Source organism: Phacochoerus africanus, chromosome 1 (assembly GCF_016906955.1).
Source record: "Phacochoerus africanus isolate WHEZ1 chromosome 1, ROS_Pafr_v1, whole genome shotgun sequence".
Taxonomy (NCBI): domain Eukaryota; kingdom Metazoa; phylum Chordata; class Mammalia; order Artiodactyla; family Suidae; genus Phacochoerus; species Phacochoerus africanus.
The window spans coordinates 176,310,590-176,325,241 of NC_062544.1; the positions used below are offsets into that span (position 1 = coordinate 176,310,590).

Here is a 14,652-nt window from a genome sequence, read left to right on the forward strand (position 1 = left end):
TTCTGGTCCTTATGAGAAACAAACGTTTGGCTCATATCCCACCAAAATATTTCCTTTTACATAAATAGAAAGACATGGGGAAGGATGCCCATATTTTTTTCCCAGGGCCAATACGAGGTTGCTTAAGATCGACTTCGCAAACTTTATAGGGATGAGAAATGTGATTGGCCTTTGTCAGGCTTCTTTCTGCCCAGACTTGGGCAGGGAATTATAACCCACAGTTCCGCCAGGAACTCGGGAGCCTGCTCACTGACAGAAATGATAAGGGACCTCTAAGGAAAACAAACTGATCCCTTTTAGGGACACACCAAAGCCAGATAACCCAAGATAATCACAGCAAGCTAGAGCCAGTCTTAGAGCTAAGTACTGTGCAATTAGCTTTGTTCCTTGAGTTTTGAAGCATGCATCTGTATAAACCTGCCTGTGCAGACATCCCCAGTCCCAAGCTGGGTCTCCCCAAGTCCAGCGAATCGGCTCTGAAATGTAGACGGCACCTAGCAGTAACCAAGCCTCCGCCTCAGGCAGCCTGTTGGCCTGTTAGGCCCAGTGGAGCAGCAGAACGGAAATATCTGGAGAAGTTTTTATGTGTCCATGGAATTTCATTGCAGGAAACCACCAAGGCAGAGACGGGCATGGCTTACAGGTACTTGGCTGGTTGCAACGTCAATCTACCAGGGCACTATACTGAAGTCAGAGATTGTGGTTATTCAGGAAAGAAGGACTGAGATAGCAAGGTAAACACTATCTAGAAGAAGGAAAAGAAAATACAGTGAGCTCTCTCCTTGAGCTGCTTTATTATTCTGAGCTTTAAATTGTCTACCTTCTCTTTGCTTCAAAGATTATATATAGTCAAATTCACCTGTGGAAGTTCCGAACCTTGTGCCACTAGAAATATCTTTGGATTGATACTTAAGCAAAAAGTATGTGATTTAGCAGGTTGTGATGAAGAATGGGGGCTCTATTCTTCTTAAGGGAACTTATAAATTAAGAATAGAATTTTTTTTTGATGCTTCTTGGGCTTCAAGGCTGTTATTTTTTTTTAAATCTGAATCATGTGGTTGTGCTAATAGCTAATAAAGAGTTCATGAGACTGAGCAAGTTCTTCTTGAAATGACAGCACTTTTTATCAATGTAGACTAGGATAAATTACTGGTTGTTCTCTGACTTTCCAATACCATCATTTATTCTGTGAAAGATTAACAAGAGGGAGAAATTTTTTCCTAGTATAGGGTTGGATCTATAATCTTTTAAAATTGCTCTGAGATGGGAAGTGTCATTCTTTTTCAGAGCAATTATTGTTCAGACCTCTCTAAAATATGTCTCTGCTTAGCTAAATCACCCAGCAGCACCCACACGCAGCTTCCTTGACAAAGACCTGGAATTTTCTTTTCTTTTCCTTTTTCTGTCTTTTGTCTTTTTAGGGCCGCACCTGCAGCATATGGAACGTCCCAGGATAGGGGTTGAATAGGAGCTATAGCTGCTGGCCTATGCCACAGCTATAGCAACACAGATCTGAGCTGCGTCCACAAACTACACCACGGCTCACGGCAATGTCAGATCCTTAACCCACTGAGCAAGGCCAGGGGTCAAACCTGCATCCTTGGAGTTCCTGTTGTGGCGCAGTGGTTAATGAATCCGACTAGGAACCATGAGGTTGTAGGTTCGATCCCTGGCCTTGCTCAGTGGGTTAAGGATCCCGTGTTACTATGAGCTGTGGTGTAGGTTGCAGATGCTGCTCAGATCTGGTGGCCGGTGGCTACAGCTCCGATTAGACCCCTAGCCTGGGAACCTCCATGTGCCTTGGGAGCGGCCCAAGAAATGGCAAAAAAAACCCCAAAAACAAAAAACAAAAAACCTGCATCCTCATGGATGCCAGTCAGATTCATTTCCACTGAGCCACTATGGGAACTCCAAGGCCTGGAATTTTTTAACACCCAGGAAGCTGGGCAAAAGCCATTCAGAAGAACAAGGTTGTTGAAAACAAAACAACCCTCTCCCCAAAAACCAAAAACCAAAAACTAAAAATCCTTAGCATTTATAAATAACAGTTGTCTTAGCTCAAGTCAGAACTTCCAGTTCACAGAATAAGATTGTTTTTGTATGAACAAGATGTCCCCAAATGATTTTATTTTTTCATAATCTAAAGGTCTAATTTAATGCAGTAGCTACTGCTCTAGTTATCAGCTAATTTGATTAATAAAGTTCTTTGCAATGAAATAGCTCCTCTTGGGAGAGCAAAGTATTTCACCCAGATGCTATGCAATAAAGGGCTCATGCAGAAGAGGAATGAACCCTTCCAGGTTTAGAGGGCATAGAAATGCAGGCCAGGCGACCCCAGCATGCGTTAGAAGTGGAGCCTAAGAATCCAGCAGCCTTACCAAGAGAACCTGTGGCTGCATACAGGGATGGAGGAGGATATGCCGTCATCACTCACCCATCTTTCCTGAATGTCTTTACTAGAATGGCCTTCTGTCTGCCTCTCGTTCTCTCACTCTCTTCTCCATGATTTCTCTGACCCTCAGTGGTGACAGTGGTGAGATATAGGTCAGGTGAGGATGGTCTGCTTCATTGTTTAAAAAAATAATTTGTCTTTGCCTCTCTGTCCCAGGATGTGTGGTATCACCATGAACTCTTGTATAAATCTTTAGGAGGCACGCCTCTTTCTAGGTCCTGGTTTGAACAGCAGTTACATATAATATGTGCCAATGTTTAGACAAAGATATGTCCTAGGACACTGTTTTTCGGCAGTTAGGGAGCAGAGGAATACTCTCTTCAAACAGGTAAGAGCAAAAGTGTCCTAGTTGAAGGTGCGGCCTTGGAGCCCATGTGTTTGAGGGGAGCAGTCATCAGCTTGGTTGCCCAGGCACACCTACAAATTCCATCCTCTGCATGGTTTGAGAGTACAATTCGGAGGTGTTTCTTCAAGATGCCTTGGGCAGCAAGGCTGGCAGGTCCTGCTCACAGAGGCAGGCTCTTTGGAAGCGTATGTGTCACTAGACCACACCCTAGTAAGAGCTGAGATTTAGATTGTTTTTTCCAGGTCAAAATGTGAGGGCAGAAAAGTACAGTTAAATAGATAATTGGCTCCAGAAAATAACCAAGGCTTTGGATTATGATGAACTTGCTCTGCTCTGCCACTTCTTCCTGCATATCTCCATTACCCCTCCCCACCCCCTGAAGCACACCTTCAAAAAGAATTTTCGAAAAGAAAATTTCCTGTGCTACACAGCAGGATCTCATTGCTAATCCATTCCAAAGGGAATAGTCTGCATCTATTAACCCCAAGCACCCCATCCATCCCTCTCCCTCCCCCTTGGCAACCACAAGTCTGTTCTGCAAGTCTGTGATTTTCTTTTCTGTGGAAAGATTCATTTGTGCCATATATTAGATGCCAGATAATGTGAGAAAAAAGAATGTATACATGTGTGTGTAACTGGGTCACATGCTGTATAGTAGAAAATTGACAGAACACTGTAAACCAGCTATAATGGAAAAAATAATTATATTAAAAAAGTTCAAATTAAAAAAAAGAAAATTTCCATATTCTTTTTTCAAGGCACTTATTAATTATCCTTATTTAAAGCATCCTCCTTAAGCATTAGGGATGGATTTCTAGGGAAGAGGGTCCAGGTTCTCTTGGTTCCTCCCCAGCCTAGCTTTTGACCTTGACTTCTGGTAAGCGTAGTTGGGCTTAGGTGAGAAGGAGACTTTTTATGTTCTTTATCTTGATTTCTACCTCCCCCCCAAGACCATGGCTATGTTAAAGGACCCTGTTCAACCTGTATTTTCTATTTCCTTCTTTTTGAAGGGTATTATTTCCTATGTAGTGGAAAGAGAATGGGCCTTGGGATTAATCAGACTAGAGTTCAAGTTGAACTCTTTTAATTTGCCAAATATGTGACGCTGGGCCAGCAGCAACATAAAAGTGCCTGACACGTAGTAGGTGCTCACTAAATCTAGATTCCCTTCTTGCTTATTCTGTGGACTCCTGTCAATCATTCTAGGGGAAGGGGAAGAAAGCCCCCTATAGCTGAAACATACAAATGGATAAGATAGAGTATTCTCGGAAGGAAAAGAAAAAAACTGAAAAATCTGCAGTAATTCACAATCTGTGTAGGTTTCCATGCTGAGCTTAGAATCTTGGAGGTCTGGAAGAGCCGGGATAGCTGTTTTCTTTTCCTAATTTGGTCAGATGCCATTGCAGACTTCAGCCCAGTACCAGCTGCTTGGGTCCCTCAATCATCTGTGAGAGAGCATTCTGTTGCGTTTCCATGGAGACTTGGTTATATTTCTAACTGAGGGTGACCAGGGAGGAAAAAAAAAAATCAGTAAATATGCAAACACATGTATCAACTGAAAAGAAACTGGAGGAAATTGTTTGAATGTGGTGTAAAAAAATGCCAAGTTGCTGTGTCGATCCTTCTGTTGGCTGAGAATTTTCAGCAAAAAATAGAAATTTTTTGTGAATGTATTTTATTAGTGTCTATAAAACAGTCACCCAAGAGGGTCCTTCAATCATTTTTAAGAGGCGATATCTATTACAAAGCATTGAACTCTGAGCCAGACAGTGAACCTGAGCTTGGGTCAAGGTAAAAGTACCCTGAAAAGTAGTTTTATGGACAAAGCACAAAAAAAAATCTGGACTGAGTAAAGGATGCAGTAGACGCCCAGCTTTGGAACAATTTTATAATGCTCACGGAAGCCAGGAGGAACTCAAGCAGATGGAAAATGGAGGACTAATCCAGGAGGCAGCAAAGTTTTCCTGGAAGAGGCCAGATAGTAAATATTTTAAGCTCAAGGGCCACCTCTGCCTTTGTTCTACCTGCTGAACTCTGCCCTTGAAGGTGGAAGCAGGCTTTGACAAAAAGCAAAGGAGTGGGCATGGTTGTGTTTCAATTACACTTTAGTTATGGACACTGAAATTTGAGTTTCATGTAACTTTCTTATACAACAGATCTTCTTCCTTTTTCTTTCTCCCAAACCGTTTTAAAAATATAAAAGCCAATCTTATCTTGCACACCAGACAAAAGCAAGTGGCAGGCAAGATCTGGCCAGCAGCCCATAGTTTACTAACCCCTGGTCTAGGAAACAAAGCTTTTGATTGCACAGTTTATTTATTTGTTTGTGTTTTTATTTTTTAAACCTCCTTGTTTCCAGATGTATTTAAAGTGCCCAACTGCATATAATTCAGAAAGATAAAAAATAAATAAAAAAGAAGAAAAGATGAGGACAAGACAGCTTAAAAGCAAGGAGGAAGGCAGCCTGGGGTGAGTGAGAGTGCCAGGGGCCAGCCATGCCCTTGGACTTGGACTTGGTTCTGTGCTTTCTGGCAGCACCAAGCTGGGAAGAGGGCCATGGAGCTCTTTACAGCAGCCATAGAGTCCTTGAAGTAGCTGTTTTTCAGTGATAGAACACTTCTTTCTGATCTGTAGATCAGAGAGAAAATTCTCTCATGGGTCTCTTCTTTGTGTAATTAATAACATCTTCAAAAAATGTCCTTATGGTAAACACAGCAATAGGAGTCCATGGTTTTTTTTTTCCATGGGGCTCCTGACATGAATAAGGGGCATACTATCAAATAATAATTCAGCAAAAGCAAGTAGGGGTTGGTAGAAGAAATGACATTGTTTTAATAAGAACCTCATCAATTATTTTGAAATTACTTACACTTAAAAAATTCTCCAATAATAATGACACAGGTTTTGCTATTTTATAATGACAGGGCTTGTCCAGGTTCATGGAATAAAATGATTGTTTCTCAAATTAACAAAAAAATGCTATGTGCCAACCAAAGAAGTTTTCTATAGCCTTGAGCAGAAGGTGGAAAGGCGGAGTTCCTGTCATGGCTCAGTGGAAATGAATCTGACTAGCATCCATGAGGACGCAGATTCAATCCCTGGCCTCACTCAGTGGGTTAAGGATCTGGCATTGACTGTGAGCTATGGTGTAGGTTGCAGATGAGGCTTGGATCTGGTGTTGCTGTGGCTGTGGTGCAGGCGACTACAGCTCTGATTTGACCCCTAGCCTGGGAACTTCCATATGCTGTGGGTTCGTCCCTAAAAAGAAACAAACAAACAAAAAACCAAACAATCAAAAAAGGAGGTGGGAGGGGTCAAAAGAAGAAAAAGAGGAGTTCCCGTCGTGGCGCAGTGGTTAACGAATCCGACTAGGAACCATGAGGTTGCGGGTTCGGTCCCTGCCCTTGCTCAGCGGGTTAACGATCCGGCGTTGCCATGAGCTGTGGTGTAGGTTGCAGACGCGGCTCGGATCCCGCGTTGCTGTGGCTCTGGCGTAGGCCGGTGGCTACAGCTCCGATTCGACCCCTAGCCTGGGAACCTCCATATGCCGCGGAAGCAGCCCAAGAAATAGCAACAACAACAACAACAACAAAAAAAAAAAAAAAAAGAAAAAGAAAGGGAGGGAAATTTGGAATTAATGTGAGACAGACCTCTGGGATAACTTGCTCCAATTTCTGATCTTACAGCTGAAGAACACAGAGGCTTGGAGATGTTGCTTTTCCAGCCAACAACAAAGCTGGGACTAGAATTCTTGTCCTCTGGGGCCCAGTCCAAAGCTTTCTCTCCACAATTTGGCTAGCCCCCCAAATGCCATCCCACCCCATGCCAGCACACACCCTCATACACACCCACACACACACACCATACACATTCACACACCACATCCCCTATATTCCACACCCACCACACTCACAAACCTCACACAGCCCCATACACCATATACACACATACATACACACACCCATATACCACACACATACACTGCATATACCCCACACTCCCCTACACTCCTCCACAAACACACCCTCACACCACACACACTCTCATACACTGAACATACGCCAGATACCCCATACCACACACACACTCCACATTCCCCACACAGATGCTCACACCCTCCCACATACACCCAGCCCCCCCCCTTGCCCCCATCCCCCACCCCATGCCCTGCCTCTTGTGGATGCTGAAGACCAGTCACATTCATCACCCCACTCTGGTCCACTTTTCCAGCCACTGCTCCTGTTGCTCTGCTCTGTAATCTGTTTCAGTCTTACTTCCAAGCACACTGGCCCCCATCCATGTCCCAAAACACTGCATCTTACTCATCACTACTTTCCCCACCTAGAATATTCTTACACATCCCCCTTTCTAAGGCGAGTCCAACCCACAGACACTCCCTTCTCTCTCCCAGAATGACTTGTTTCTGTTCCATAGAGTTTGGATTATTAGTTCGTGTGTGTGTGTGTGTGTGTGTGTGTGTGTGTGTGTGTGTGTGTGTATTGACATCTTATTCTCAAAAGTATGCTGTTGTCACCTCGAGGGGGACACCCAAAGCTTATACTATTTTGTGATCCTCTCATGCTTTGCACTTAATGTGTATTGCTTCATTAGGGTATATGCATTCAGAGGTTAGAGGACAGAAGGAAAGACCCCAAAGGTGAGTAGGAACATCGCTTTCCCCCATTAACAGAGCTTTAGCCTCATATTTTCTCCTGTATCTTAGATACACCATGTTATTTAATCTTGCTGAGTCTCAGTTTCCTCACCTGTAAAATGGGCTTAATTCAACTTACCTCATGACTATTGTAAGAACGAAGTCACATTTATGAAAGCACTTAGTTCACTGCCTGCCAGAGTGGGAGTCTAACAAATAGAGTTCCCTTGCTTCATCTCCTATTTAATTAATCCTAGGAATTCATCATTTAGTCATCTTTCAGAGGTTGAAAAAGTATGTGATGATGTATCTATAAAAGAGAAAGGGGCAGAAAATAGATTGATTCTTGCACAATTTTGAACATATCACTCTCCTTTCCTCACTTACTGCTATACATTTTTTTTTTGCTTCTCTTTTGTGTTGGGATATATCCTTAGGATCTATTGAGACATTTTTTTTTCTTTTTGCTTCACACATGGCCTCCAATTTAATCAAAACAGACTCATGAAATGTTAGAATAAATTACTCTCCAAGCAGTGGAATAGATAAAAACAGTCTTTTATCAGTCTGTGTATTTCCAGTGCCTAGCATTACGTCTCAAACAGAAATATTTGAGACAGAATGAAATCAAAGGGCTAAAACTCCCACTGGTACCTTCCATCCTCTTGCCACAGTGCCTGAGAATTCCTTCAACTAGATCCTCCAGTTGTGTTAAAACAGAAGTGTGTCATCTAAGCTAATAGGCATCAGACCAAGAAGGAAACAGGACATCAGCCAGGCTGACCTGAAAACAGAGAAGATAGGAAGGAAGGTTCTAGACTCAAGGGAGAGGCTTGGGTGTCCAGGCAGGGCACAGGGCTACAGGGATGGTGCAGGGACATGGGGTAGGGTGAGGATGGCCTGCATTAGAAGGCGAGAAAGCTAGAGAGAAACTTCATTTACCTACCAGCCTGTCTCAAAAATGTCCTGGCAAAGCACTGAAAACATTAGTTAACTAATAGTGTCTTAATTGATCTTGAAGATTCTAAAGATAAGTAAGAACTAGCTTTTGCTCTGAAAAATCTTTCTCTGAGTTCTGTCACAGTGAGAATGTGGTGTCCTGGCTGGAGGATTGGAAGACTAACTTTCTCCAACCCCCACTCCTTTCTCTGCTCCTTCAATTTCTTATCTCTGAAATGAAAGTAAATCCCTCCTCCTGGATAGGGCCACATTGTGGATGCTCAGGAAACTATCCCCCACTTACCTTTTCTGTTTTTCATAATTTCCATGGTACAGTCTGGAAGTTGAAAATTATCTTTGTTCCTAAATTGAACTCACCATCTTCCTCCCAGCCTCCCCAGCCCCACAAACACTCCTTCACCATGTACTCCCCTGACCTACTTTTTTCGTGGAACACTTGACACACTCAGATCTGCTGGAAAAGTAGCTATGGCCATGACTGTGAAAATCAAAAGCCTAGGAAAAAATGCTACCTGAGCAGGGGGTTGTATTTTCCACATTAAAAAAAAAAAGTGAACATGATTTATTTTAGACTGGCCTCATTTTGGCCAGTCGTGGGGCCTGTGCTAATTTGCTCTGAGTCCTCTGGCTGTGGTCTCCTGGCATCAGCATTTCTGGAGGATATTTCTGACACTGAGATGGTCCAGGATCAGAGCTGTGTGATTACTAGAAATCATAATAGCCTGCTGATGAAGGGCCTAGAAGCCTTGGTGAAAGGGGCCCACTCAGAATGGGGCTGAATGTCTATTTCCTATTGAATGGAACAGAAGTTCTGAAGTGAGTGTTTTAGAAATGTCAGTATAGATAGAAAATGCTTTAAAGTTTAAGCAAGAGTGAGGGATGAGTGCCTCTTGGATCTGAAATATTATTTTCATTCTGTTTTGAAATTTCTACTTGTGGTTTTCCAGAGGGAAAGTTGCCTTATGTGTAGTGAAAACATTGGCAATTCAGGGCTCAAAAACACTGGTTATATGAACCTACCTTTTCTCATGTAGAAATTGTTGGTAGAATTTTCATGTTAAAAATAAGTGTTTTGAGATCTAGTTTTCCTGCCTGAGGAACAGTTATAGGTCAAGTATGTTTTTACTCAAAGAAAATAACAAACGGAGTTCCTGTCATGGCTCAGCAGTTAACGAACCCCACCAGTACCCATGAGGACGTGGGTTTGATCCCTGGCCTCGCTCAGTGGGTTAAGGATCTGGCATTGCAGTGAGCCATGGTGTAGGTCGCAGATGCAGCTCAGATCTGACATGGCTGTGGCACAGGCCAGCAGCTACAGCTCCAATTCTACCCCTAGCCTGGGAACCTCCATATGCCAAGGATGCGGGCCTAAAAAGAAAAAAACCAACCAACCAACCAACCAACCAACCAACCAACCAACCAACCAACCAAAAAACCCCTGAAACCTCATCCTAAATTTCTCTGCAGTGCCTATAAGTGCCACTAGGGTGCGCTATTTCATAAAGAAAGTGCCCTTCATTCAGTTCTCCGACCACAGAAAGCAGAAACCCTTAAATTTTTTCCAGATAGTCCTAGACTTAAATTTATTTTTTAAAAATTTGTATTATGATTGATTTACAATGGTCTGTCAATTTCTGTTGTACAGCAAAGTGATCCAGTCATACATATGTATACGTTCTTTTTCTCATATTATCCTCCATCATGTTCCATCACAAGGGGTTAGGTATATAGTTCCCTGTGCTATATAGCAGGATTTAATTGCCTGTCCACTCCAAATGCAAGAGTTTTCACATACTAACTCCATATTCCAGATCCATCCCACTCCCTCCCCCTCTCCTCTGCCAAACACGAATCTGTCCTAAATGTCCATGATCTTTTATGTTTTGTAGATAGACCATTTGTGCCATATTTTAGATTCCACATATAAGTAATATCATATGGTGTCTGTCTTTCTCTTTCTGACTTACTTCACCCAGTACGAGTCTCTAGTTCCATCCATGTTGCTACAAATGGCATTATTTTGTCCTTTTTAATGGCTGAGTGGTATTCCATTGTATATATGTACCGCATCTTCCTAATCCAATCATCTCTCGATGGGCATTTAGGTTGTTTATGTCTTGGCTATTGTGAATAGTGCTTCAATGAACATACTGGTGCATGTATCTTTTTTCAGTGAAATTTCTGCTAGACTTAAATTTGAATTTGTATATTTTCCTTGACTGTGAAAATTAAGAATCATCGATTTTTATGCCACAATGGGAAATTTTCTATAGTGAGAAAAAAGCAAGAAGTTATGGCCAGCATACTCTGGATTCCCAGAAATCCTGACTTTTTTTTTTTTTTTTTGGTCTTTTTCAGGCCGCACCTGCGGCACATGGAAGTTCCTGGGCTAGGGGTCCAATCGGAACTGTAGCTGGCTGCCACAGCCATAGCCACAGTTAGATCCAAGCTGTGTCTGCAACCTGCACTACAGCTCACAGCATTGCAGGATCTTTAACCCACTTAAAAGCCAGGGATCGAACTCACATCCTTATGGATCCTAGTTGGGTTCTTAGCCTGCTGTGCCACAATGGGAACTCCAAGAATCCATGATCTTATAGCAGGCATATGGTATCCTAACCTAACCCAGTTAGATATTTGATAGAGCACATTTCCTATGTCTGGGAGTTTCCAAGAAGAGGGGATTCTAAACCACACCACAGCCCTCTGCGGGTGGCCGGTGGAGAAAAGAAAGGTAGAAGAATCTCCCGCTAGGCCTTCTTTCAGAAAATGTTCTGTTGATGTCTTCTGCCCCATCTCAGGTGCAGGCACCCTATTACTCAGGATGTAGTGAATCTGTAAGGAGTGTGTTGTCAGGATTGCCTGGGAGAAGGCTGGATCAGAATGCACGGATGTTCTTAGAACCACGACCTTGCAGGTTTGGCTCAGCACCAAATTAGGAGGTGTTCGAATGATGGTGCCATTCCTCCTCTGTATCCAGGGCTCGTTTTTGCTTATCGTGGGATGCCATTCCATGCCTAGCACTTTAGCCTCTCATCCAGGGATTCCTCTGTCTGCCCTTAGCTAGTTATCACCTCATGCTTCCTAAGTTTCTGTTAAAACATTTTGTAATGTGTGCTAATGTCCAGATGAAGATACATTCTAGCACAATGTATTTCAAACAATTATAATGCAGAAGAATGCTGTATTCAAGCAGGTGAAAGCAAAGTGTTCCTAGTTGAAGATGAGGTCCTGGGATGTCTGTAAAATATGTCATATCCAAAGAAACAAACATCTAATGGTAGAAGTTCAGGTAATAGTGGAGGTATTTTTAGATAACCTATTTAGTCTTAAAATCAGAGTATGAAAAAACCCCTTTTTAGTTGAAAATAATTTCAAACATACAGAAAAGTTGTAAGAATAATACATAGAATATCTGTAGATATTTTAATCTTTAATATTAACATTTTGCTCCATTTGGTCATGTTCTTACCTGCTTGCTTTCTTCATCCCCTCCCCCCACCTCCAATTTTTTTTCCAAGCCTTTTGAGAGTAAATTACATGTAATGGCTCTTTACCCTTCAGTACCTAAGGCTAAGAATGTTCTTTATTATATCCCCAAGTACAATGACCAACTTCAGTCAAATTTACAGTTTTTATCTCATCAATCGTCTGTATTCTAATTTTGACAGCTGACACAATCGTGCCCTTTATAGAAATTTTTTACTCCACCAGTGTTAGATATATCTCAGGATCACATATTGTATTTTGTTGATATGTCTTTTTCTTTTCCTTCAATTTGGAACATTTCAGACTGGAATCTGATTTAGCACAGGGGAGGTCAGTAGGAGAGTAGTGATTAATTGCAATGACTGCTTTGGGTTGGGAGGTGGCGCTGTGGTGCCAACACAAATGCTAAGCTTGTCCTAAAGGTCCGGTGGCTACCCATTCTACATCGAGGACTTTGTCTTCCTCAGCTGCCCAACAAGGCCACTACATTTTCATTTGACTTTAGGTCCAACTCTGAGATGATCTCAAGGACATACTGACCTAGTTGACCTACGTCAATTCAGTCATCTGTGTTTATGTGCTTACCACATCCGCTGAGGGCTGCTTGTTGTGGGGGGCTATTGAGAATGAGCAGAACCTGAGTGAGGCCCTCTGAACCTGGAAGGCAGAGTGGGAGGGCAGGGAGGGCCAAGTATGAGGTTATCTTAGACTCTAGCTTCCTTAGCTTCCAAATCAAGTACCCATCAAGCTGGGCCAGGGGACCACCCCAGGAGACTAAAGTAGCCGCCAAAGGTAAAGGCCTCTTCCAAACTAGCTGCAGAGCAGTAGAGTGTGGATTCTGGCTCCATGCCCACTGGGAGAGGAGGGTGTAGCTGAGAGGGCCCAGCAGCCAGGGAAATGCAGACTCTACGTGGGTCATGAGGAGTATTTTAGGTAAGGGAGTTTTGACCCAATTGTCTTTAGTCTATTTTCCCCTTCATGATATTCCTTTTAATTTGTTAAGGCAGAATGAGAGAGGAGCTCTGACAATTGTAGAGTGTGGGTGTTAAATGTGCAGCTCATTAGCTATCTGAACTCTTGCTTTAGCATTTGGAGGGTTTGTAACAGGTCACTGACTCACCCTGCTTTTGAAATTTTAGAGCACTTTAAAGGTTATAGCTTTTAAAAGGAGCCATGATTGCTTCTTGAGATGCTGTAGTATAAGACCGGGAATCTCTATGCACAATTTCCCAAAAGGCTAATCATATTGTCACTTCTTTGTAAAATTCATCAAATTAGCACCTCCTGCCTTTACCCCTGTTTTTCCTCTTAGCACTCTTAAAATTTATTGGTTTCTGTGTTGTCTCTCTCTCCCACTGGAGTGTGAACGCCAAGAGGACAGGGAAGTTATCTGTATGGATAATTGCTGAACCTCAGAATCTGGTGTCTAGTGTTAAACTCAATAAGTGCTTGTGGAATGAATGGATGATTAAGCAGGGGTATGAGGAATGAGCCCTCATTCTTCACTAGCAGACAGTCTGCTGCATTATCAGGCTCAGGGAGTAGCCCTACCAGACTCTCCATCCATAGCCTCCTTGCCACATGCTTCCCAACCTTCTCTCTTTACTAAAGGGATCCAAAGTATCCTCATTTGTTTTAGTGGTACTTGGGGACAGTATTGTTCTCATTGGGAATAGGTCCTTAAATCTTGGATTTTAGGATCTTTGAAGCTGCCTATTATCCTTATCATAATGTCATAAGCCCACTTTATTGTTTTCTCCTTACACATCCTTCTCATTCACTTTTCCTCACTCATTTACTTCACTCTATTCTTCACTGTAATTTCCTTTTTACTTTTTCCTGCTCAATTTCCACTCCCGTCTTATTCCAAGAGGAGCAGCATTTCATTACAATGTTGTCAGGAGCCCAGCGAAAGACTCTGGAAGGTGAACTATGTTCAGTACTGCTGAGAGGTCAAGTAAGATGAGGACAGAGAGGAGACCATAGGATTTAGGAATATGGAGCCCACTGTTAACCTTAGAAGGAGTAGTGAGAGCTACATATTTTACTTTACACCTAGGAATACGCTTAATAGAAGAAAGCAAAGACCCATATTCATATTTAGGAAAAATTTTAAAGTTAATTTGGAACTCCTAGTTAGCAAAACTCTGACTACCATCCACTGAACAGCATCTCTGAACGTAGAGAAAGATATACAAAATCATAGCTGAAAACTTAAATTGGCCCAACCTACAACCAGAACATTGAAGGATTTCCCAATAAGCATTAAGTTTATAAAGCTGGATTGCCAAAGATAATACTCATGGACTTACCTATGTTTGCCTCATGAAATAGAGTTTCTCTGCTTTCCTGAGTGAGGGTAGGAAGACATGCTACCTGTGCCCTGATGTCTGCTTTTCTGACTTTGGTCCTCCCTTTGTTTCACATCTGGAGATTTCCTTTTATAGGTCTTAAGCTTGCATTTAAATTCATTTTGTTACATGTTATATAGCAATTCATTTTGCATGGAGTGTGTATATGTATGTGTATGTGTGTTTGGGGGTTATGTTCCATATCAATTAAATCTTTCATATTGACCTGAAATTCACTTTTTAAATCAAAGCAAATAGTTATTATACTTAATCTGAATGGACTCAATTGAAGAAGAAAGCACAAAAAGAAAAGACAAAGGAAAACAAGCAAATATTAGCCATTGTTGTTTCTGGGTGGTAGGAATGTGGACAATTTTTCCCCATCCTCTATTTCTAAATT

At 42.2% G+C, this 14,652-nt stretch overlaps 1 protein-coding gene across 1 annotated transcript in view; it reads left to right on the forward strand.

Moving 5' to 3' along the window:
- Positions 1-187: 187 nt before the first annotated feature.
- The window catches only part of KCNAB1 (potassium voltage-gated channel subfamily A regulatory beta subunit 1), a 422,364-nt gene continuing 407,899 nt past the window's right edge, over positions 188-14,652 (forward strand). The window contains exon 1 of the mRNA XM_047785320.1: positions 188-643. Coding sequence (XP_047641276.1) covers positions 402-643 — 242 coding nt within the window. The 5' untranslated portion in view covers positions 188-401. The remainder of the gene's footprint in view (positions 644-14,652) is intronic.